This window comes from Synchiropus splendidus, chromosome 7 (genome assembly GCF_027744825.2).
Source record: "Synchiropus splendidus isolate RoL2022-P1 chromosome 7, RoL_Sspl_1.0, whole genome shotgun sequence".
Lineage (NCBI taxonomy): Eukaryota > Metazoa > Chordata > Actinopteri > Syngnathiformes > Callionymidae > Synchiropus > Synchiropus splendidus.
The window spans coordinates 27,711,200-27,732,824 of record NC_071340.1 but is presented as its reverse complement, the minus strand read 5'-3'; the positions used below and the strand labels follow the sequence as shown (position 1 = coordinate 27,732,824).

Below are 21,625 nucleotides of genomic sequence, written 5' to 3'. Positions count from 1 at the left end.
CGACTTCCCATCTGGCCTCTCTGTCCCCGCAGGAGGTGAGGAGCAGGAGCGGTCACCCAGACCTAAGTAGCCGACAGGCACCTGCTTCCTGGTGACTTCTCTGTCAGTATAACAAACCACGTGTCGGGCGGGAGAAGTGTGCACAGAACAAGCCTGAGAAAGGCCTGTCACAGCCACGTGACATTCAGTGGCTTCACTTTCAAATAAAAAAACCCAAAACATTTGGAGTGAAGCTTTGAACATCAGGTGGCTATTCCCAGAATACAGAAGAGTCTATCTCTTGTGAATTATTCACCCATAACCCTGGTGACTCCAATGTAATGGAGAGTGGGGAGGGAAATTCTGGCTTTGGCCCCAAACTAGTTCTTATGTCCGTAGTGGACCTTCCTCTGGCCCTCTGGTTTCCTCCCACAGTACAATCGTCCGATTCAATCATCCCTTTCTCTAATTTGGTTTATTCACAAAGTGGATTAAAAGCCGTAGCTCTTTACTTCTGACACACTGTGTTTAACGTACTTAAAACAACACACAGAATTATACTTGTACTCTAGTATCCCTGAGTGCTTGACATGTATTTGAGTGCAGCACTTGTTTTTATTTCAACTATATATTATTGTGGTGATCCAGAAGCAAAGGATTATGGGAGTTGGTGGCAGAACACGGACTATTGGTGTTGTTAGCTAGTTTTGTTCTCTTTAAACGGGAGCGATGAGCGCGGGTGTAATGGTTGAATGTAGCAGTTCAATTTCAGCTAAATGTGGGTAACAAGTGCGAAGCTAGCAGACTGGGAGTGCATCCGTGAGTGTACCGTTTGTCCAGGTAAAAGTGTTACTGGAGTCCACTTGGAATGTTCCACTTTAGTCCAGGGAAGTATCGCGTGAGTCCAACCTTCTGCTCGACTCGTGTGTGTCGGGAGAATAAAGAATGAAGTACACGCTCTGTCGGCTACTCGCTGTACTTGTACTCACATGTGGCACAATACACAATACTACTGCAGCAGACCATGAACCGAGAGGAATGAGTCCACGGTGTGAAGGCACGATATCGCATCACTGACTGAACACGTATTTAAATGTTGACGGACTGTCTCAGCGCTTCCAGGGTCGGGGAGTGTCGATGTCATGGATTGGATCGGGCCTGCTCTGTGATCACTTGGCCGTGTCTGCCCACACAGGAGCCAGAGGGAGGAGAGAGGGAGCAGTGCAACAGCGGGCGAGACTGCGGCTCCCGGACTCTCGAACCATCGCAAACTTGGCGTGCGAACGCCACGAGCCTTGACGTCCTTCCGAGGGACATGGAGGAGCTCGCGGGACGCTTGAAAGCCCGTGGATTTAAGCGCTAGAGCGTGGTACCGGAGGGGCCGGAGTGAGTGGAGAAAGTCGGAGGAGGAAAACAACAGTGACAATAAAACAGCACTCCTCGAGAAGTGGTCTGCTTTCCTCAAGTCCGAGCCAAGAAAACCGCAAAGTGCTGTACTGATGGGACGGTTGGATGACGAGCACCGTTTGCATGTGAACTTTTAAACTCAGGAAACGATGGAGACGGCGAGCAAAGCGCTCATCAAGTGTCTCCGCCGTTAGCCATCTCGTGCTAAAGCTAAGTTAGCTCCGTGGCTAACGGTGACAGCGCTCTGCACAAACTTGTGCGGTTTGTTTCCCCGGAGCCTGGACGCTGAAGGAGGCCTGTTTCCACGGAGGGGAAGGGCGGGCTCCCTTCTGGACTGTCCCCCGCTATCGCGTTCCCTGGAATGATGGCAGCTGAGGTCAGCAGTGAGGAGACGGGCTCGGTCACCGCGGGGACAGGGGTGGCAGGCGGCGCAGGCCCGGAGCCGGCCCCCTTCTCCTGCGCTCCCAAGTCGGCCAGAGTGACGGTCAGCGATCTGGGAGCCGGATCCCGCCAACACTCCAACACGTCCCCCGACTCCCTGCCCGACGTCAGTGTCATTTACTCGCTGTCAACAATGGAAGTCAGCGGACCGGGGAGCGGCGGGGCCGGACCGTCACTCATCCAAGGAACAAGCTCAGGGAACGTGGGCGGCATGTGCTGCTCTCCCACCACGGAGGGTCCGGCTAGTGGGGTTTCACCCACCTCCAGTGGCCCGGACGGTGCTACAGTCTTCCCTCCACTGCCACCACCGCCTCCTCCACCGCCTGGTATAGGAGGGCTTGGAAGCACTTTGGATGAAAGCGACATGCAGGATGGTCCAGAATACGAGGAAGAGGAGGTGGTGTTCCCTCTCTCTGCACCTCCCACAAACCAGTGAGTAAACTGGATGTCCGTTCTTGGTCCGTGGGTCCATCAGAGTCACTAAATACTGCAGAACAAGGATAGAATGGTGCACAAGAACACATGTGTTATTTGCTTCGATTTAACTTTATTTTAGGCACATTATTTAAATCATGAATAGATGGTCTAATGAGTGGTGAATATCTATAGGCACTTTATTTCAGCTTGGCTTTTAGCTAGGCGTTGAAGGCGTCCAGGGGTTGCAGGACACCCTAAATTTCTGATCATGATGGCCTGTATAGTTCCCACATTGCTGTGCTGTCATATTGGTTCCCATGAAAAGGTTGTTTCTCCATAGTATTTATATTGCCTTCGTGGACCTGTAGCAAGTCGCAAGACTCACGTTTTGTGGGTCAATGTTGCAAGGAAGAGTGCTTGTATTGGTGGGCTGTCTGACACGGTTGGCCACATTTGCCCCTCAAAATGCAGGGAAGAGTTTCGGGGGGTTACATTTCTAAATTTCTCTTGGGGGGGGGGCATGAAGCCTGTGTTCCTGCACAGTCACCAAATAAAAGATTGGCACTGTCCTAGTTTTATGGTAGTTAAAAGCCTGATTTCAAGGAAAAACATTTTCAATACATTTTGTTTTTAAGGACAAGAAGTACATTATGACAATATGATTTCACTGTCACCAGCTGTGGGGAAAGAAAAACAGAAAATAAAATCAGATAGCAATGTCTGATGATAATCAGAATGTTGATTTGTAATTTGGCACTGACCTGATGAGAGCTACATAAGCACAGGCAGAGGGCCACACGGGCTGTCTGGGTTAGCTGAAAGGGTTTCTTATCGCCAACACATTGGTTTGGTCCAAACTTAAACTTGAAAAATAAAGGCATGATTGGTTCATACTCGGTTCGCTTTAGAAACTACTGCTACCTTGCTTTTCACTTGAAGGTAGGTGTTGATATCAGGGCCAAAAAGTGCACTTGTTGGCAAATGTGCTGCACAAACCAAAACACCTATTGAGAGTCAGTCTGTACACCTGCTCTCCGCTTCCCAGTTGCCGAAAGATATTAATGCTGTGCCACGACCAGTCAGAAGGGATGGCTATGGAAGTGGCAGGGAAGTGTTTTGTCAGAGTGGTGGATGGAATGAGCCATGTCTCATGAAAGCAGCAGGCTGACCATACTCGCCCAGACTTTGGGGTCACGTATAAAGTGTCCACTTATATCATTTAGCTCTATGGTTTTGAAAATGCTGCTCTAACTGTGTTCCGGAATTTTTTTCCTTGGCTTTCTTTGTGTTTGCTGTCGGGGCACAGGTTGTTGTGTGAAAGCGTCTGACACTTATGAACATTACTTGTCAAGCATTATGAATATGCACACTGCACTAAATTATTTTCCCTCTCCAACATAGACATTTTAGAAGGGTCAGTCCAAATGACAGAACTATCTATTGTTTTTTAAGATTGTTTGTATTAGTACCAGAGGAGCCGGGCCAGGCGTAAAGTAATGACATACTCTTAAAATTGTTTATCAACCAAGACAATGACTGAGTGCTCCCCTCCTTTTTAAACATGGTATTACTCCTCTCATGTCACTGAAGGTTACATTTTTGACCAGTTATGGTATATGATTTTACAAGTTCTTCTTCTTCTGCTTTTGGTGTTGACAGCTTGTCAGCCTCCTCCACCTCCACGTTTCCTTGCCTTTGCTCTTCGTGTCACCACATTTATGAACGTCACGCATTGTGTTCCTCATGACCTTTTGATGGGTATCTCTGTTTTTCATACTGTCAAACATACTCATTGTTTCTCCTTTTTATGTCTGCAAAGCACAGGTCTCCTCCTCTTCAAACGTCTTTACCATTGATCTTTTACATAAATAAACCTTTCTTTAGTTGTAATTAATCAGCACTCTATTCTCTATTTTAAACATCACCAATTTAGTGGTTTTAGCTAATACTCGATGCATTAAGGAGATTTAGCAGTCTTAAAAATATGCGTTACCCGCTCAAAGGTACAATTCTGAACCATATTTAGATCATTTGGAGTCCGCTGACTGATCAACGTATACAAGCAGCAGCAGCGGCGGCGGCGGCCTGGCGTGTACCGTAACCTACATACAGGGCTCACATTTGTTCTGCTGGTTACAGAAGTACTGAGCTCAGCCATTTGTCACTCTGAGAGTTATGGACCTTGAGGTTGGAATCGGCTCTTATTTTGGAAGCTACACTTTATCTCTCTGACATATTACAGCGTCTGGAATACCGATGCCTCATCTGTCTCTGCCTTCAGTTCTCTGACACCAGTGCAGTAAAGCACTCTTTGCGTCTAACTAGTGGAAACATGTTTGTTTTTTTCTGAAGAGAAAGTGATTACTTGTTAAATATTTTAGTTACATTTGAGATTTGCCAACACATATGACCACAAATACGGATATGCTCATATGTTTTATATATATATAATATATATATATATATATATATATATATATGTGTGTATATATATATATGTGTGTATATGCATATGTGTATATGTGTATCAGCGGCATATTGGCCAGTTATAAAGTGCTGATTCACATCTGGTCAAGCCTAACTCTCTTTGATCCTGGAGTGGGCACCCAGAGTGTCACCATAATGACATATTGTTGAGAGTAAGTAAATAACTGGTTCCTTCTCAGATGCTACACCATATGAATTCTGAGTCATCATTTAAATTTGTTTCCTCTTAACTGAAACATGATAGGGAGGGGTTGTACCGTTGATTGTGAGATCTCATTGCTTTAATACAAACCTGCTTTGGAGCACAGTTCCGTTGTTATTTGGAGTAAAACAGGCTGATTCATTGTGCACTACATGCAAAGAGAGAGGCTGGCATTTTATTAATGGGACCTCCGTTAATTTTCTTCAATTTTATGGACGCAAAAGTGAGGGTTAATGCATGAACACAAGTGATGTGATGTCGGCTGGCCAAAACTCTGAAGTTAAGATAGTTTCACCATATATATATATATATATAATTGAGCAACATTCTGCGTGAAAATGGATTCAATTGAGTGAAGCTGCATATCAGGAAGAAGACCCAGCATTCATTTGTTCTTCTGCGAAACAATTGGACACTGATGGATTAACAATGCTTCTGTTATGACAGGCAAGTCTGCTGCTCCTCAATTCTGGTAGAAACACAACAAGTAGCATGTGGGCAAGGAATTGCACCGTATATTAACAAAAACTAAAGAAAACAAATGGGCCCTGGAAACTGACAAGACGGGCTGACTGTCCCCAAATAAAGTTAGCAGCCTGACATGCCAAGAGTGCATCTATTGCCACTGGTCAGTCCTCACTACAATACAGACTGTGTGTTTGGTCTCAGCTGGATAATGATTCGGAAGCCTGAACAGACGTGCCACTCCACAGTTGAATTGAATGCATCTTCTTCGAGACGAAACTGGAGCTAGACCTCTGTTTGGAAATGCCACACAAATGTCAACTCAGGACACTTGTATCTGGGTGTCATGGTTCTTTGAAATAGTGTCTTCAGTTTGTCCAGTGAAGTGCCATGAGATGGATGAAAGAGGCGCTATTCAAACATTTGCATTTGGCACTTGGCACATTAAATGTTCCTCTTGCCCACAGCAGCATTGCTTTAAACCTTGCAGCAAGACAGTTCTAGAACGTCGCTTTGAATCTCCCTGTTCTTCACTGGTCATCTGTTACCAGCATCACCAGCTGTAGAACATGTGTGTGCCAAAGGACAAAAAAAAAAAATATATATATATATATATCAGTCATTTTATTGCCATTAAATCCTACTTTCTTTGCCATTTAACCTTCAATAGCAGTAATGCCCTTGTCTGTTGTCTATGAACGGCATGTGTCTGAAGTCCCTGCAAAGTATGGCCATTTCCAATTTGCTTTGTCAAACTCTAGGTGGACTAAATTACAAATGTTTGCATACCAATTGTGATTACGTATCATCAGCGGAAGACTGACTGTATTTGGAGAGCTGCCTTGCTACAATGTGGTTGTGGCTTTGGTTTTTGTGTATGATGGAGGAAACACTTGTCGATTGTGGTTAGTGAAAAGAAGAAGCTTGAAACATGTCAGTCACATGTCACTATTATGTAATAGTGTAATTGTTCTTGTAGGCCTGCTTGTTGTGTACTTCTTTCTATGGTTGTCTGATGTTGATGTCCATTTTGGCACTTTGTCCTCTGAGTAGATAATTATGATAACGGTGACAATTAACTCCTGTTGGCTTTGAATAATCAATTCACTCATTGATTTTCAAAGTGTTTTCAATGTTTACTGACTGAACATTGAAATCCTCCACTATTGATCATCATTTTCAGGGTGTTTCTTCATGACTGATATTTGACTCATCTTTTCTTCTGTGAAAGCTCTGAGGCCGTACTTCATTTGACGATCTGAAATGAGTCTTCCTGAAGCCTGTTGCTGTCTGGCCTAGAACCTTCTGGACATATTCAACTTCCCCAGTACAGTGACGCCTGTGTGTTCTGCATTGCATCACTCCTTTGCGACAGTGCTGATAAATGGTGGCTGAGATCATTGCTTGAGTCCTGCTTGCACTTGTCCTGATGGTAAAATGATGGTGTTTGGCATTGCTCGGACAGAGATGTACGAGCCGCTGCTTCCCATAATTTCCTCTGTCAATCTATCATTTACACTGCAGTTCAGTTTGGAAATCAGCAATGGCTGTCCCTCAGGACTGGTTCACGCTTTGACTCAAGCTAAATGTGTGGCTTTTATGCCTTTGTCGTACTGGATTGAGTCAAACAACAGTATAATGCAACACAATGTGAATAAATATATGAAACAACAATTCCATATATTTTGTCAAGTAGAGTGTGGAATGAAATCAGGAAGGATTTAGTGACTGTAAGCAGTGAAGCAAACCCTCAATCATAGTATGGAATATATCTAGTGGCCTGTTGATGGTCTGTGAAACAACTAAGCCATGTCTTATCATGTGCGGTTTCTGTTTTTAGATCACTTGGATAATCTAGATGAAACAACGTTGGCATCATTGAAATTGTTGTTATTTTTGTGAGACATCTCTTTATGGCTGTACGAAGATGTGCCTTCATTCATGCTGTCTTCCACATGGTTTGAGAATTATTTCAGCGATGGAGTTTTTTTTTTTCTTTTTTGCCCTGCTGCTTCCTTCAGAAACCAATGGGCTGCAGGCTCATGATGCATGGCTTATGAGAGAGAAAGTGAAGTCATACAAGCGAGAAAACCTCCTTTTCAGTCCGTCTCGGTCTCTTGATCAGGGAATATGGGCTTTTTGCTTTCCTCGCCACTTTCCCTGCGTGTTTTTCCTCTTCTTGTGTCCAGGGATGACAGTAAACCATTGTGACGGAGTATGAATATAAAACTGCTTGGTCACTCAATGATGACATTTATGGATTTAGAGCCATTTTTGCTCTGCTTCCCGCGCCGAATCTCAGAGTTGCCAAATGTGCAGCAGCCAAAACACTGGCGTCTCATCATCTTCTGAGACTGCAGGACACAGTGAGGACATGCAGCAGTGGGCGAAGTGGGCGTAAGTTATTGATCGGTTCAACTAACTATTTCAATTCTGTTCCATCAATGGAGCCAAAGATACTCGTTGTTGTCTGCATATGCCTGCTAACTTCACTGGCTTGATGCGAGTGCAAGGTTGCTACCGTTGGAAATGAAGGTTAAGCAGCAGATTTAATGTCACAGGGGCGATTCTGTGATGTGTCTCTGTCGATTCCCTGCATGTTGCCATCTGTTGCAGCCTTATTTCATGTCAAGCTTGTGTGTAGAAATGGCTTCCATGCCCAAGAGTGGCAGCTCAAGAGAGTTGCATGGCTAATGCAACGTTTCAATCACCTGTGATGCTGATGAGGGTGGACAGCATGCCCGTGGAGATGTTGCAGTGGAGCTGCATCCATCAACATGGAAGAAGATGCTGGAGAGAAAGAACCCACAGAAGGGATTCATGAGAGTCAGGCGGAGTGACAGCCAGATGAGGTGCAACTGATTCAAGTCACAGCAATCTGCACTTGCTCTGTTGTTCCTCCTTGACATTTGCCTCCAAGCGACGAAAACGTCTTTTTGGATACTTGGCTGTGTTCGACATTCCACTTGCAAATTTAATGACATAATTTCTGCTGGCTCAAATGATCTGTGTAAATCTGACACGCTGTGCCTCTAAGCATTTTTTCACTCAAATTAAATGGCGTTGACCTGCACTTCAGTGTTTGTAATATCAAAAATCATGCTTAACTCTGGTACTCCAGGGTCACAGGGAACGAGAGAGCTTATGACTGCGGGTCAGTGAGGAAGATCATACCAGGGAAGGGGTGGCAGGCCATGTCGGGACGCTCATCTGCACTCACACAAGTTAGTTACTGTATACAATAACGGGACCGCAAGAAAACACAACATCGGCACGGTAGCCTGAAGTCCTTCATCCTTAGATGCAACAGATACCTACATTCAATGCCATCTTTGACCTAGTTGCATATTTTAGTTTTTGAGGGAGTAACGTCCAGAGAAGGGCTTCAACATTTTGCCGGCTAAAAACTGCCTACGGCTCTATGAAAAGGATGAGAAGAACAGCAGCATTAGATCTTATTTTGCTGCCAGTCCCTAACATTTATTTATAGAAGTGCAATTACTCAATGTGTCTGTAATAGCTTTACCTGCTTAGATCAGACTATGTTTCATTACTAGTGATGCGAGTCTGAAAAAAAATCTTATTTCCGTCCACATCGTATGATTGTTGATGGGGGTGATGATCTTTTGCAATTTTAATATCCATAGGCGAGCAGTTTATCTGGGTCAACTCTGAGGGCGTGCAACCTTGTGGGCCTCTTGTGCTCATAATGCCCTCAATTTTATGGGAGGTATTATGCACTGGTCAGACTTTTCACTTTTGATTGTGTGATGTTGTGAAACTTGACCGATTATCTCACATGGTTTTGCTACGCTCTGCAGTCCCCTCTTTCATTTGGTACCCTGGTTATAATACAGTAGTTGCGTTGGTTTCGATCTGTAGCCTCATACAAAAAAAAAAAACAAAAAAAAAGCTGTGAACTTCAGTCTTTGTAAGACGTTCACAAAGAAGGACATAAAAGGTGAATTACACGAGACTTGTTCTTTTGTCAGCAGTGCCTGCAACATACAAATGGAAGAACCAGACTTTTGTCACGGCCGTATTAAGATCATGACCAGTCAGTCAAAGTCACTATGAGCCCGCTGCTGACCTGCAGAGCCAAGTGGGGAGAACGCCGAGAGAGAGCTACTTGTTTTTCATGTCCTGACACGATGGAGCATTCTTCAGGCTGATCGTTTCATGTAGCTGTGTTGATACCAACATATTGTCTACCTGCTGGACTGCTGGTGGATCCAAGTTCATAATAAATGCATCGGTTAGAGAATCACCAGGTGACCCTGAACGACCTGAGGGCCCTCGTTTACATCATACTGTCGCTCCAAAAGATTGCTCCGTTGGCCTTGCTCGAAGCAAACTCTATGGGAGGTATTTAATATTTCATTCCTTTTCAGTGGCATCTCTAAAAATATCAGCTGCTGCTTCCCAAATCTCTTCAAACACCTGAAAACTTGAATTCCTTCTCTGACACGGCTGACATTTTGCACAGGTGGGCTCCCTAGAACTGAGCCAATAATAATAATAATAATAATAAATCCACACACACTGCTGGACATTGGGCGTCCCTACACCATTCTGAAAAGCTTTGGTGTCCTGCATATGGGGAAGCATTGGGATGTTTTACCCTGGAGGATTAAGGTTCATCTCCTCCTGCTGGAATTAATACATGCAGTGGTGGTTGTTTTCTTCTGTGGCTTCATTTACGTAGCAGCGTATTGTTCAGATTGAAAGAGCTCTGTGTCATGTTTTGAATTGTGTCGAAGAAGTGTGGCATGTGAGGAGTGTCTTTCTGCCCTAGATCAGCTTGCAGTGCCACTTGTCTGCCACATCCTGCACCATCAAACGGCAGCCTTTTATTTTAACACCCTCCTCAAAGTTCAAAACTGACACTGAACTGAACTTTGGCATCAGCCATTTTATGGTTTAAGTGCATAACTCCATTTGAAAATTGCTTTATTCCTGCTTCTCTTTTAAAGGTGGTACCATGGCAAGCTGGACCGAACCATCGCTGAGGAGAGGCTGCGCCAGGCCCGGAACCATGGGAGCTACCTCATCAGGGAGAGTGACCGCCGGCCCGGTTCCTTTGTCCTGTCATTCCTCAGCATAACAAACGTGGTCAACCACTTCAGGTGAGGTCTGCTTGCTGTCAAAGCAGAGTGTTCAGGATGCGCCAGCAATCGTCGCTTGTTTTTGGTGGTCATCCCACTCCGTGTCAAGTGTCAATAGGCCTGTAATGTAAAGACAAAACCCGTATAAAAATATAGTAGAGAGAAAAGTGAAGGTCAGTAGAGTGGTCACATATATATATATAAACATGTTTTTATGACTATAACACCAAAGTCATTTGACATGCAATAAATTATATAACTTATAATAAATTACATAACTATATACATATATATATATATGTATATATATATGTATATATGTATATATATATATGTATATATATATGTATGTATATATATATATATATATATATATATATATATATATATATATGTAGTGATCTAAATTAAAAGGTGGGATTCAACCTAGTGAAGTAGTTGCTCCTGTGTCATTACATAGCTTCCATTACTATGATAAACTCCAAAACAATCTGAACTTCTGTGGCTGAAGGAGTCTCAGTGCCGGTGTTGCTTCCTGAATCACTGTTCAGCTTTATGACATGAACCTGCTTTGCTGCACAGTTTGGTTTGACGCATGATTCTCAGGTGAATTTGGTCTCAGCGTTCGTTAAAGTAACAGCTCCCGTCCTCCTGACAGGATTATTGCCATGTGTGGGGATTATTACATTGGTGGACGCCGGTTCTCCTCACTGTCAGACCTGATCGGCTACTACAGCTACGTGTCCTGTCTGCTGAAGGGGGAGAAACTGCTTTCGCCTGTGGCGCCTCCGGAGGTGAGTGGTTTGTCCATGTTAACACCGGAAACACAAAGAAGACCATTTCCACTTGGTCCATATTATGTTGAGCATCCCAACACTGGTGGCGTGTCGATAAGGGTCCTGTTAGCTCATGGCAGCTGTGCCGAGGCTGCTGTAATAGTGGTCTACATGTCTCCATCTGCAAATGACTTTGAAACCTTTTGGGAGGAGGGTCTGCTGCTTGCTTGCCTGCTACAGCTTCTGTCTTCACCATGAGTCATTGAAGATGGTTTTCCCTGTAGCTCCATTGGAATCCTAGACGTTCTGCCTTTCACGCCTAAAGTTCTGCTGCTCCCTGTGTGCAGCCACCACAGATAGGAACAGGAAAATGGGGTTTAGAGCCAATGTCGGTATGGAATTCCAACATGTTTGAAGTTTATACTCAACTTTTGTCTCATCTTACTTTGCGTGAACTTTATAGAGTTTAAAAAAATGGTAGTTACAGTGACAAACTCTGCCTGTGGTTTTGCATGTAAGGTGAAGCTCTTTTCTTCTTCTGCCTTCAGGCTGAAGCAACAAGGTTTCCAGCGATCCGCGAGCTAATTATCTTTTTAGAAGCTGGTGCTAAAGCTCCCACAGGGGCCTGTGATGGAATATTTTGGAGATGAGACGGTGTAAAACAGCAGATCATTTTCATATTTTAACGGCACTTTCCACAGCCTGTGGAGGACAGGAGGAGAGTCAGGGCCATACTTCCATACACCAAAGTGCCAGATACCGACGAGATCAGGTGAGGAGCTTTTTGTTTCTCACTGTGCAACCAGCCCCGCCCTTTCCTCCCCTACACAACTGTACAAGACTCTGATGTTGCACCTCAAACACGTCTCTGATGTTTCCGTTGACATCGCTGTCGCTGGTGCTTTGACCGCCAGTTAATGTTGATCAGGCAATGCAATAGCGCCATCTGGCGGTAGATGCTCGGCATCGCGTCCATAAACGTCGAGCAGTTCACACGGTCGTCTGTTCAATTCCATGGCAGCTTCCTGAAAGGAGACATGTTCATCGTTCACAACGAGCTGGAGGACGGCTGGATGTGGGTGACCAACGTTCGGACGGAGGAGCAGGGCCTCATCGTGGAGGATCTAGTGGAGGAGGTGGTGAGTGCGCGCTGGTCCTGGAGGATATCGCACGAGCTCACGCTGACGTTTGTCTTCCTTTCTTAGGGACGGGAAGAGGATCCTCATGAGGGGAAAATGTAAGTGGATCCACAGCGATGGCGGAAGACAGAGGCTGTTCAGGGCTGTAGAGAGCCACACTTTTCATGGGATGGGCAAACAAAAATGGGTGCAAGCCAAAAGAACATGACGACAGAGTTTCTCTGTCGTCGTGGCTGAACACAGCTGTTTGGATGGCACACTGTTGCCATGAGCAAACTGCCTGGTAAACACACCGGTTGATGGCTCAAGCTTTCAAGACGCGGCACCACGACGTGCACGTTGCTCAGTGGCAGGCTGTGGAGTGGCTCGCTTCTTTGTCCTTGATGTGGCTGACGAATTGCTGCGTCCTTTCCAGCTGGTACCACGGAAAGATCACCAAGCAAGAGGCCTACAACCTGCTGATGACAGGTAGGCTTCCTCTGGTGAAGGGCGAGGAGACGGCGCTCACGCTGAACGCTTCCCTCCAACAGTGGGGCAGGTTTGCAGCTTCCTCGTGCGGCCGTCTGACAACACGCCCGGAGACTACTCCCTGTTTTTTCGTACCAATGAAAACATCCAAAGGTTCAAAATCTCCCCGACGCCCAACAATCAGTACATGATGGGAGGGAGATACTACAACAGGTGAGAGCGGCTGGAAGCTCACTCTGACAGAAAGCTGTGTTTCACTCTCCTGTGCTTGTGACTGACTGCGCCAGTGTTGATGACATCATCGACCACTATAAGAAAGAGCAGATCGTGGAGGGCTACAACCTGAAGGATCCAGTGTCGGTGCAGGTGAGAGCTGCCGTCAGGTGAGGCGTGATGGTCCTCAACCTGTGGATGGGCTTCTGTTCCAGCATCAGGAGCAGGTCATTTCAGACATAGTGGACGGAAGAGAAATCTACAACACCATACGGCGGAAAACAAAAGATGCCTTCTACAAAAATATCGTCAAGAAAGGCTACCTCCTGTTCAACAAAGGTCCGGCTCTCTTTCACCTCCATCACCAGACTGGGGTTTTTTTTTTTTTCTGGTCGGGCATCGCTGTCCGACGAAACCACAAACCCTGAGCTGAGCAACGCCGCTCTTCTTCCAGGCAAAGGCAAAAGATGGAAGAACCTCTACTTCATTCTGGAGGGCAACGACGCTCAGCTCATCTACTTTGAGAGTGAGAAGAGGGCCACCAAGCCCAAGGGGCTGATCGACCTGAGCGTGTGCTCCGTGTACGGCGTGCACGACAGTCTGTTCGGCAGGTGAGTGTGTCGGCATCGCCGCCGCCGCCGCCCTGGGGCCGCCGCCGGCACTGACCGGCTCCGCTCTCTTCACTCCTCAGGCCCAACTGTTTCCAGATCGTTGTCCAGCACTTTAGTGAGGAGCAGTACATTTTCTACTTTGCAGGGGAAGCTCCAGAGCAGGCGCAGGTCTGAGTCACGCTCTGCTCGCTCGCCACCTTTCACGGGCCGGTGATAACGCTCTGCTCCTGTCTGTCCCTCCCTCAGGACTGGATGAAATGCCTTCAAAACTTCTGTAGCAACTTGAGAAAAACCACTCAGCCCACCTCCAACAAACGGCTGCGACAGGTGAAGATCCCCGCCGCCACGCTTGCTCTGCATCAGGGCCCTCCACAGTGATGGCAGCAGAAGCGCAGATGAATGCGTGCATGTGTGTAAAGTCAGTGCCCGACTTGCAGGTCAGCAGCCTGGTCCTGTACGTGGAGGAGGCCCATAAGCTGCCGGTGAAGTACTTCACCAACCCGTACTGCAACATCTACTTGAACAGCGTCCAGGTGGCTAAAACGCACCCCAGGGAGGGGCAGAACCCCGTCTTCACCGAGGAGTTCATCTTCGAGTGAGCGTGACCCACCCTGAGGAGCCAGGTGGTGAAGGTTGTGACTCACCGCGCCGTCTCTCTCTTGTGTCTCCAGTGACCTGTCCGGTGAGATCAACAGGTTCGAGATCAGCCTCAGCAACAAGACCAAGAAGAGCAAAGAGAGCGACATCTGTGAGTGTGTGGAGATGTGAGGTGAGGTGCTCCTTTCTGCTGACGCTGTCGCTCCTTCCTCCCCGCAGTGTTCATGCGCTGCCAGCTGAGCCGCCTGCAGAGGGGCCAGATGATCGACGAGTGGTTTCCTCTCAGCTCCCACGTTCCTCTCAAGGGCATCGAGCCGGGCTCCCTGCGTGTGCGCGCTCGCTACTCCATGGAGAAGATCATGCCCGAGGAGGAGTACAGCGAGTTCAAAGAGGTGGGTGGGCTTGGGTGGCCCCCGTGACGCGGCCCCCGTGACGCGGCCCCCGTGACGTGGCGTGTACCTGAGTGTGTGTGCGTGGCCCGCAGATGATCTTGCACCGGGACTTCCACGTCATCTACGCTCTGGCCCACGTCTGCGGCCAGGACCGCGCGGCGCTGGCCAGCCTCCTGCTGCGCATCTTCAGACACGAGAAGGCCGAAGCGCCACTGCTGCGGACGCTCAATGACAAGGAGATCAAGATGGAGGGTGAGTGGTGGAGGCGTGAAAGGGCCGTGTCCAAGTCTCATCGGCGGCGTTGTTCCTCCCCGCAGACGAGGCCACCACGCTGTTCAGGGCCACCACGCTGGCCAGCACCCTGATGGATCAGTACATGAAGGCCACGGCCACACCCTTCGTGCACCACGCGCTCAAGGACACCATCCTGAAGATCATGGAGAGCAAGCAGTCCTGTGAGGTGAGGGCCCACATGACCTTCACGCCAGACGCCGCACCTGTCGCAGGCCTTCGCTCCATAGAAGATTCAGCTGATGCTGAGATGTGCACCACAGCTGCGTGCACGGCTTTCATGTTCCCTGGCACGTGATGCACCTGACAACCAGGGTGTCAGAAGGTTGGACGCTCAGAGGTTTGACTCACAACTTCGGACCAGCCGCTCTCTAACCTGGAATAGAAAGCCCGGCCCGAGAGGGGCCGCCCCGCGGCTGTCGGACGCGGCTAACTGCCTTGTTTCCCTTTGAAGTTGAACCCCTCCAAGCTGGAGAAGAACGAGGACGTGAACCTGAACCTGGCTCACCTGCTCAACATCCTGTCGGAGCTGGTGGAGAAGATCTTCATGGCTGCAGAGATCCTGCCTCCGTCAGTACACAGCTGCTTGTTTCTCCCTCTCTCTCGCCGGCGCGTCCTGACCTGACTGGCTCTCCTTCCAGGACGCTGAGGTTCATCTACGGCTGCCTGCAGAAGTCTGTGCAGAAGAAGTGGCCCAACACCACCATGAGGACGCGGGTTGTCAGGTAGAGAGGCAGACGTGAGGCGCGCGGGTGGTGCCTCGCTCGCTCGCTCGCTCACTCACTCACTCTGCTCCCCCCCCCCCCAGTGGCTTCGTCTTCCTCCGCCTCATCTGTCCTGCCATTCTCAACCCCAGGATGTTGAACATCATCTCTGGTGAGTTGCTGAAGCCGCTCCGCTGCGCGGGCCGCCACTGACCTCTGCCCCCCCACAGACCCTCCGTCCTCCACGGCTGGCCGGACCCTCACCCTGGTGGCCAAGTCGGTGCAGAACTTGGCCAACCTGGTGGAGTTTGGTGCCAAGGTACGGAGGCCGCGTGGCCCCAAGAGGGCTGCGCCTGTGGAACTGACTGTGTTTGTGTGGCGCAGGAGCCCTACATGGAGGGAGTCAACCCCTTCATCAAGAACAACAAGCATCGCATGATCATGTTCCTGGACGAGCTGGGGGTGAGTCCCGCCGAGCCGGCTGCCCGCTCTCCAGCGTGCCTCACTCTCTGGTGCGCCTGTCTGTCTGTCTGTGGCCACAGAACGTCCCCGAGCTGCCCGAGCCCACAGAGCACTTTAGGACCGACCTGTCCCGGGACCTGGCGGCGCTGCACGAGCTCTGCGCCGCGCACTCGGACGAGCTGCGGACCCTGAGCAACGGGAGGGGGGCGCAGCAGGTCAGCCCTTGCCCGGCCGGCCGGCCTGGTGAGAGGAGACTCACCGCTGTCTTGTCTCGCAGCACGTGCTGAAGAAGCTGCTGGCCATCACCGAGCTGCTCCAGCAGAAGCAGGTCCAGTACGCCATGTCCAACAGCAGCAGGTAGTACAGCCGCCTCTTCTGCAGAGGAGCGCCAGCATGCTCTACCCTCATCACCATGGCAGCACCTCCACCACCATCCGCCGTCATGTCCCCACCCATGTAGATCCTTCGCTCCAGAGAACTATGCAACCGCCGACAAGTGACCTATGGAAGCTCTCGCCTCACGTGTTGCCAAACAGTGGCGACATGAAGACGCTCGCTCTTCCACCCCGACTGGATTGTGACGCTTTGATACTGTCGTGCCGCTGCGCTCCTGGTGGGTTGGTTCTCTTCTTTAGTTTGGGCGCGTCGCAGCAGGAAAGGTTGTTTTATATCTGTTAAGAATAAATTCTCTTGCTGGAATCGTGAGTTTATACGTGAGATGAGCTGTTTTTGTTCTGATCCGTCAGAAGTGTTTGTTTTGCTTTTTTTTTTTATCCGACGAAAGACACGGAATCAGAGAAACCAAGTGTTTACAGCAGACTTTCTTTCCACGTGGCTCCAGACTGTATCGGACGTGCATGCACTTATTAAAGGTTTTTGTAAAATAGTCGACGGGCTGGCTCTTTGTGGGGGGGTTGGGGGAGGCGGCAGCTCACGTCAGGTCCTCGTCGCTCCAGTCCTGCGGAGCAACAGACAGACAGACAGACAGACAGACAGAAGGGTGAGACGGCGGCGTGCGAGCTCAGCTGCCGCAGAGCCTCACCTCCTCCTCCTCCGACACGCGCGCTTCTTTAGCCACCTGCTCGTCCTCGTCCACTCCTCGCTTGCGTTTGCTGTGAGGGAAACAAGGCTTCAGCTGCAGTCGGTCACCAACCCTTCCCCATCGCCTCCACCCATCCTTCACCTGTGTCCCGCACCATCCACTAGACTAGACCCCCCCTCCATCGTTGCCACACCACAAGACAGGTGGGCTCCAAAACACAAGGCCCGGATGTAGAGGTGAGCCTCCTCTCGCCCTCGTGCACGTCACCCGGGTTCTGCCCCTGGCTGGGACGAGCGTGAGGCTCAGAGCCAGTCGGTGAGGCGGTGGCGGGCCTGGTGCTGACTCAGCATCTGACCAGACTCCCCTCTCTCTCTCTCTCTCTCTCGTATCTTCCAGGGCTGAGTGCACCATCATGTCTCTGGCGGCTGCCATCCAGGTCATGTGAGACATCCCAGCGGGACGCGGCGGCTCTGAGGAACATGCCTTCCTGGAGCCAGCGAGTGGGCGTGTGCACCTGGAGCAGGCCGGTCCTACTCTCCGCCAGTCACACGTGGACGTTGGGGAAGCCGATCCAAAGCATTGCAGCGCAGTCGTCTGCTGCCATCAGGGAATCCTAACCTCCACCAGACGACGCCAGCCTTACTGACCCTGACCCTGACCCTGACCCTGAGCCTGAGCCTTCCTGGCCCGGCCCAGTCCAACGTGCATGTGCCCACCTCTGCCCCGACCTTCAGTAGAATCCTGCCACGGACACGGCACTTGACCAAACCGTTGACTGTAGTTGCACTGACTGAACCGGCTCTGGTCCCAGCTGGGGCGCGGGTCCTCCTTATTTTTCTACCTGGGACTGAACCTTTTGCATCTTAGATACCTTCCTGCCTACAATAAAACCCTCAAGACAAAGAGACTCGTGCTTTCCTCAGCACCAGACCTGCTCAGACTGGCGGGTCTCTCTGGGGACCCTGTGGTTCTGCGGTGAGGACGATCCAGCCCAAATCATGAGTGGTGCAGTTCAGTGGACCACCTCCTGGGGGCAGCACGTCCACTGACTGTGAGCGCCAATGGTGGCCTCCTACTGGAGCAACCAGCCACTGGCACCTGAGGAGGGAGCCAGGCTGTGTGTCCTTCTGATGTTCAGCCACGCCACTTCCAAACTGCGTCTGAACTTCTCTCTCTCTCTCTCTCTTTCTTGGTCTCAGTGGTGACAGAGCGCTGCATGACTTTCACCTTCGTGCCAAGGCGACTTACTTGCTGAGCAGGTCTGCGTGGATCCTCTCCAGCTTCTGCTTGGAAGCCATGACCTCCTCGGGCCTGGGCAGCTGGTACCGCTTGATGCAGGTCTTCATCCCTGAACAGAGCAGGAGCCAGTGAGCGGACGCGTGAGCGGCAGCGCAGCCTCACTCACGTCTCATGGAGTCGTAGAGCCTGGACAGCGACTCGGGCTCCTCCTTCAGGGCCAAACACTCGGTCAGGTAGCTGCAGAGGAGTCCAGGGTGAGAAGCAGGGCCGGGGCGGCGCCGCCTCGGCGGACCCACCTCTCCATCCTGAGCCCAGCTCTGGAGCCGCTGTTCAGCACGGCCGCCAGGGCGATCTGCGACGGCGGGAAGAGCAGGCCGATGTCCGTCATGGCCGCCTGCGTCAGGAAGTCGTCGGCCGTCTTCCTCAGCGACTCGGGGTTCTCCAGCGCCGGGTACCTGGTCTGGGACAGAGCAGACGGCGGTGAGTGGGCCTGAGGGGCGCAGCAGGGGGCGCCGCCCGCTGACCTTCAGGTCGATGAGGAGACCCTCCATGGGCCTGTAGGGGTTGTGGACCACCAGGTGGAAGTTGAGCTGCTGGATGAGCAGAAGCTCATTCTCCAGGATCTGATCCAGGATCTGCACCTGCCTGGCCGGACTCTCGGGCAGATTCCCCACAAACTGACTCCCGGACACGTTGAACTCGTCCACTTTACACGCCAGGTAGGCGCAGGTCAGCCTGGGGGCGGGAGCAGGAGCAGGCGTCGTGAGGGCGCGGCCTGGTTCTGACAAAAGAGCTGGACCACAGGCGCCGTACCGCCCACGGCCAGCAGGTGTCCTCCTGACCCAGCGCCACACGGAGCACCCACTTCCACGGTCAGGGTCACAGGAGCTTGGCAGAAGTGAGCAGGAGTCCTGCGGGCCACGACACATGGAAGGAGTGGAGCCACTTACATGATGATCCTGGGGTGGTATTCCATGATGGAGTTGTTCGTGTAGAACCGTCTCAGGTACATGAGGGCCGTACCCTGGCAAAGGCAGGTCAGAGGTCAGGTGACGTCACCAGGCCTCTCTGTGTGTGTGTGTGGTCAGGTGAAGTGCGTGTTGGCTGGGCTCAGTCTGGTGAAGCGCCTGTCCTCCCACGCACTTCACCTGCTCTGCTCTGCTCCCTCTCGCACGCGCACACTCTTCTCTCTCTCTCTCTCTGTGTGTGTGTGTGTCATGTCACTGGGAATGTACTGGTGAGCGTTAAACACTGTGTGTTGCAAGAGATATGAATCCTGCTCGAGGACGAGAAGAAGCGCAGGCTGGTGACTCACGCTCACTGACTTGGGCATCGCGGGTTTGAAGGCGCTGCACAGCTCCCACAGCCTCCGCTCGTAGTGTCTGAAGAGCGCGTCTTCCTCGTGCCGCTCCAGGAACACGGCCTCATCAGCCACGCGCTGCCGGGCGACACGCACCAGTCAGTCAGGCGCGCGCAGGAGGCTTACCGCGGCCACGCGCCGCTACCTTCCCGCTGTCCACGATCTTCTGGCGGAAGTGCAGGTTGGCCGAGCGCCTCATCCGCTCCAGCTCCTCCTCGCTGCCGAACGTCCAGAACCGGAACTGGGAGCTGTTGTGGAACATGTTCGGCGGCGGCCTCGGTGGGACTCGCGCTCTCTCTAGCTAGCTAAGTTAGCCTCGCTCCCGCGAGAACACCACTGTAGATTCTGGAGACACGCGACGTGCACCGGCTGCAATAAGCAGCTACACGCGCGCGCGCGCTGCGGTTTCTCCTCCAGTCCCGTTAGAACCAGTCAAATCTTCACAGGACCGAACACAGCGGCCCAGCGCGACCTGATGACGTCACGCCGTCCCCTGCTGATGGCGCCTGATTACCGTAAGAGCCAGCTGCATGCGCACCACAGGTTTCTGTGTCACACGCGCTCACTGCTGTGTTGCCTCGGTGTCGTGTTTTCACGGTGGAACTTTGCTTGTTGTTTCACCGCAAACACGACTTCAGCTCATTTACCAGACAAATACATGAAAAAGAGAGAGAGAAGTCACGAGGCCCCGTGACTTTGTTTCCACCAACACAGACGTATTCAGTGATGGAAGACCAAGATCAGCAGAACCAGAACCAGATTCAGAACCAGACCCATATTCAGAACCAGATTCCGATTCCGATTCAGAACCAGAACCAGATTCAGAACTAGAACCAGATTCAGATTCAGAACCAGATTTAGGTTCAGATTCAGAACGAGATTCAGATTCAGAACCAGAACCAGATTCAGAACCAGACCCAGATTCAGAACCAGATTCAGATTCAGAACCAGATTTAGGTTCAGATTCAGAACGAGATTCAGATTCAGAACCAGAACCAGATTCAGAACCAGACCCAGATTCAGATTCAGAACGAGATTCAGATTCAGAATCGGAACCAGATCCAGAATCAGGTGTATTACCAGGGTGGTGGGGGGACAGTGCTTCAGATCCTGGAAATACCTCCATGGTTATGTGTGTCATGTTCTGATGGCTGACGTGCCACATGTCTCGTCTCTGTGCCCGTCACAGGTGTGTGGTTTCGGGACAGAAGGACAAGGAGCGCGCGCGCGCGGGCAGGGTCGCTCGAGCCCCGCCACTGTTTCCGTACACGCTCATTTGCATCAACACGAGTCACTTATGAATAATAAATGCGGGTGCGTTGAGCAGGAGCTCAGCTCATTTGCATGGAGCCGCGGCGTGTGCTCGTCATGGAGGAACCTCGCGCAGGTAGGAGCGCCGCTTCTTCTTTACCGTCTGTCATGTCGTTCACACGGCCGGTCGCCGCGTCCTGTAAAATATGACATGAAGAGTCGAGACCTCACTGATGAGCGCGCCTCTGCTGTGCGCGAGGGCGGGAGCGCGCATTGGGACCTCAACTCTTTGGAGTTTGTCGTGTTTGGATTTTTATTCGTGCGCGCGCGCGCGCGCGCCTCTGTGTGCTTCCTCAACGCTGACTTTTGTCTTTTTCATTCGAGTGTCATTTTGCTTCTATGGGATCATTTGGCGTGTTTCCACCGCTGCTCCGGAGTGTCTGTGGTGCGAGAGTTTGTTTTTGTTTCGATGCGTCACTGGACGCCTTTGCATCAGGCTGTTGATCACACGCACGCGCGTGTGTTTGGCGGGAGAAATGCAAGCGCGATCTTGTGTGTGTTCGGGTGTCTTTGTTGT

At 50.5% G+C, this 21,625-nt stretch overlaps 2 protein-coding genes across 4 annotated transcripts; one reads left to right on the top strand and one right to left on the bottom strand.

Moving 5' to 3' along the window:
• Positions 1 to 1,141: 1,141 nt before the first annotated feature.
• On the top strand, positions 1,142 to 18,821 carry rasa1a (RAS p21 protein activator (GTPase activating protein) 1a). 3 transcript variants are annotated; one of them, XM_053870313.1, is made up of 26 exons: positions 1,142 to 2,259; positions 10,372 to 10,524; positions 11,162 to 11,297; positions 11,981 to 12,051; positions 12,301 to 12,415; positions 12,485 to 12,516; positions 12,834 to 12,886; positions 12,949 to 13,099; positions 13,174 to 13,252; positions 13,315 to 13,438; positions 13,554 to 13,710; positions 13,791 to 13,878; positions 13,957 to 14,037; positions 14,148 to 14,305; positions 14,382 to 14,458; positions 14,527 to 14,699; positions 14,792 to 14,951; positions 15,017 to 15,159; positions 15,445 to 15,560; positions 15,632 to 15,715; positions 15,799 to 15,866; positions 15,925 to 16,013; positions 16,079 to 16,156; positions 16,237 to 16,371; positions 16,434 to 16,513; positions 17,595 to 18,821. In XM_053870313.1, exons 1-26 carry the CDS (start codon positions 1,748 to 1,750, stop codon positions 17,641 to 17,643), a joined length of 3,162 nt encoding a protein of 1,053 aa, XP_053726288.1. In that variant the 5' UTR covers positions 1,142 to 1,747; the 3' UTR covers positions 17,644 to 18,821. The 3 variants fall into 3 exon arrangements, with proteins under 3 accessions (XP_053726288.1, XP_053726287.1, XP_053726289.1); XM_053870312.1 differs by having other exon boundaries at positions 1,144 to 2,259; positions 12,301 to 12,418; positions 17,595 to 18,820; XM_053870314.1 differs by lacking the exon at positions 17,595 to 18,821 and having other exon boundaries at positions 1,144 to 2,259; positions 12,301 to 12,418; positions 16,434 to 17,044.
• On the bottom strand, positions 16,880 to 20,282 carry ccnh (cyclin H). Its single transcript, XM_053870316.1, has 9 exons — positions 19,943 to 20,282; positions 19,753 to 19,875; positions 19,388 to 19,461; positions 18,962 to 19,172; positions 18,734 to 18,897; positions 18,604 to 18,674; positions 18,447 to 18,546; positions 17,199 to 17,268; positions 16,880 to 17,114 (listed from the first exon to the last, which is right to left on the bottom strand). Exons 1-9 carry the CDS (start codon positions 20,057 to 20,059, stop codon positions 17,088 to 17,090), a joined length of 957 nt encoding a protein of 318 aa, XP_053726291.1. The 5' UTR covers positions 20,060 to 20,282; the 3' UTR covers positions 16,880 to 17,087.
• Between the last annotated feature and the right edge of the window lie 1,343 nt (positions 20,283 to 21,625).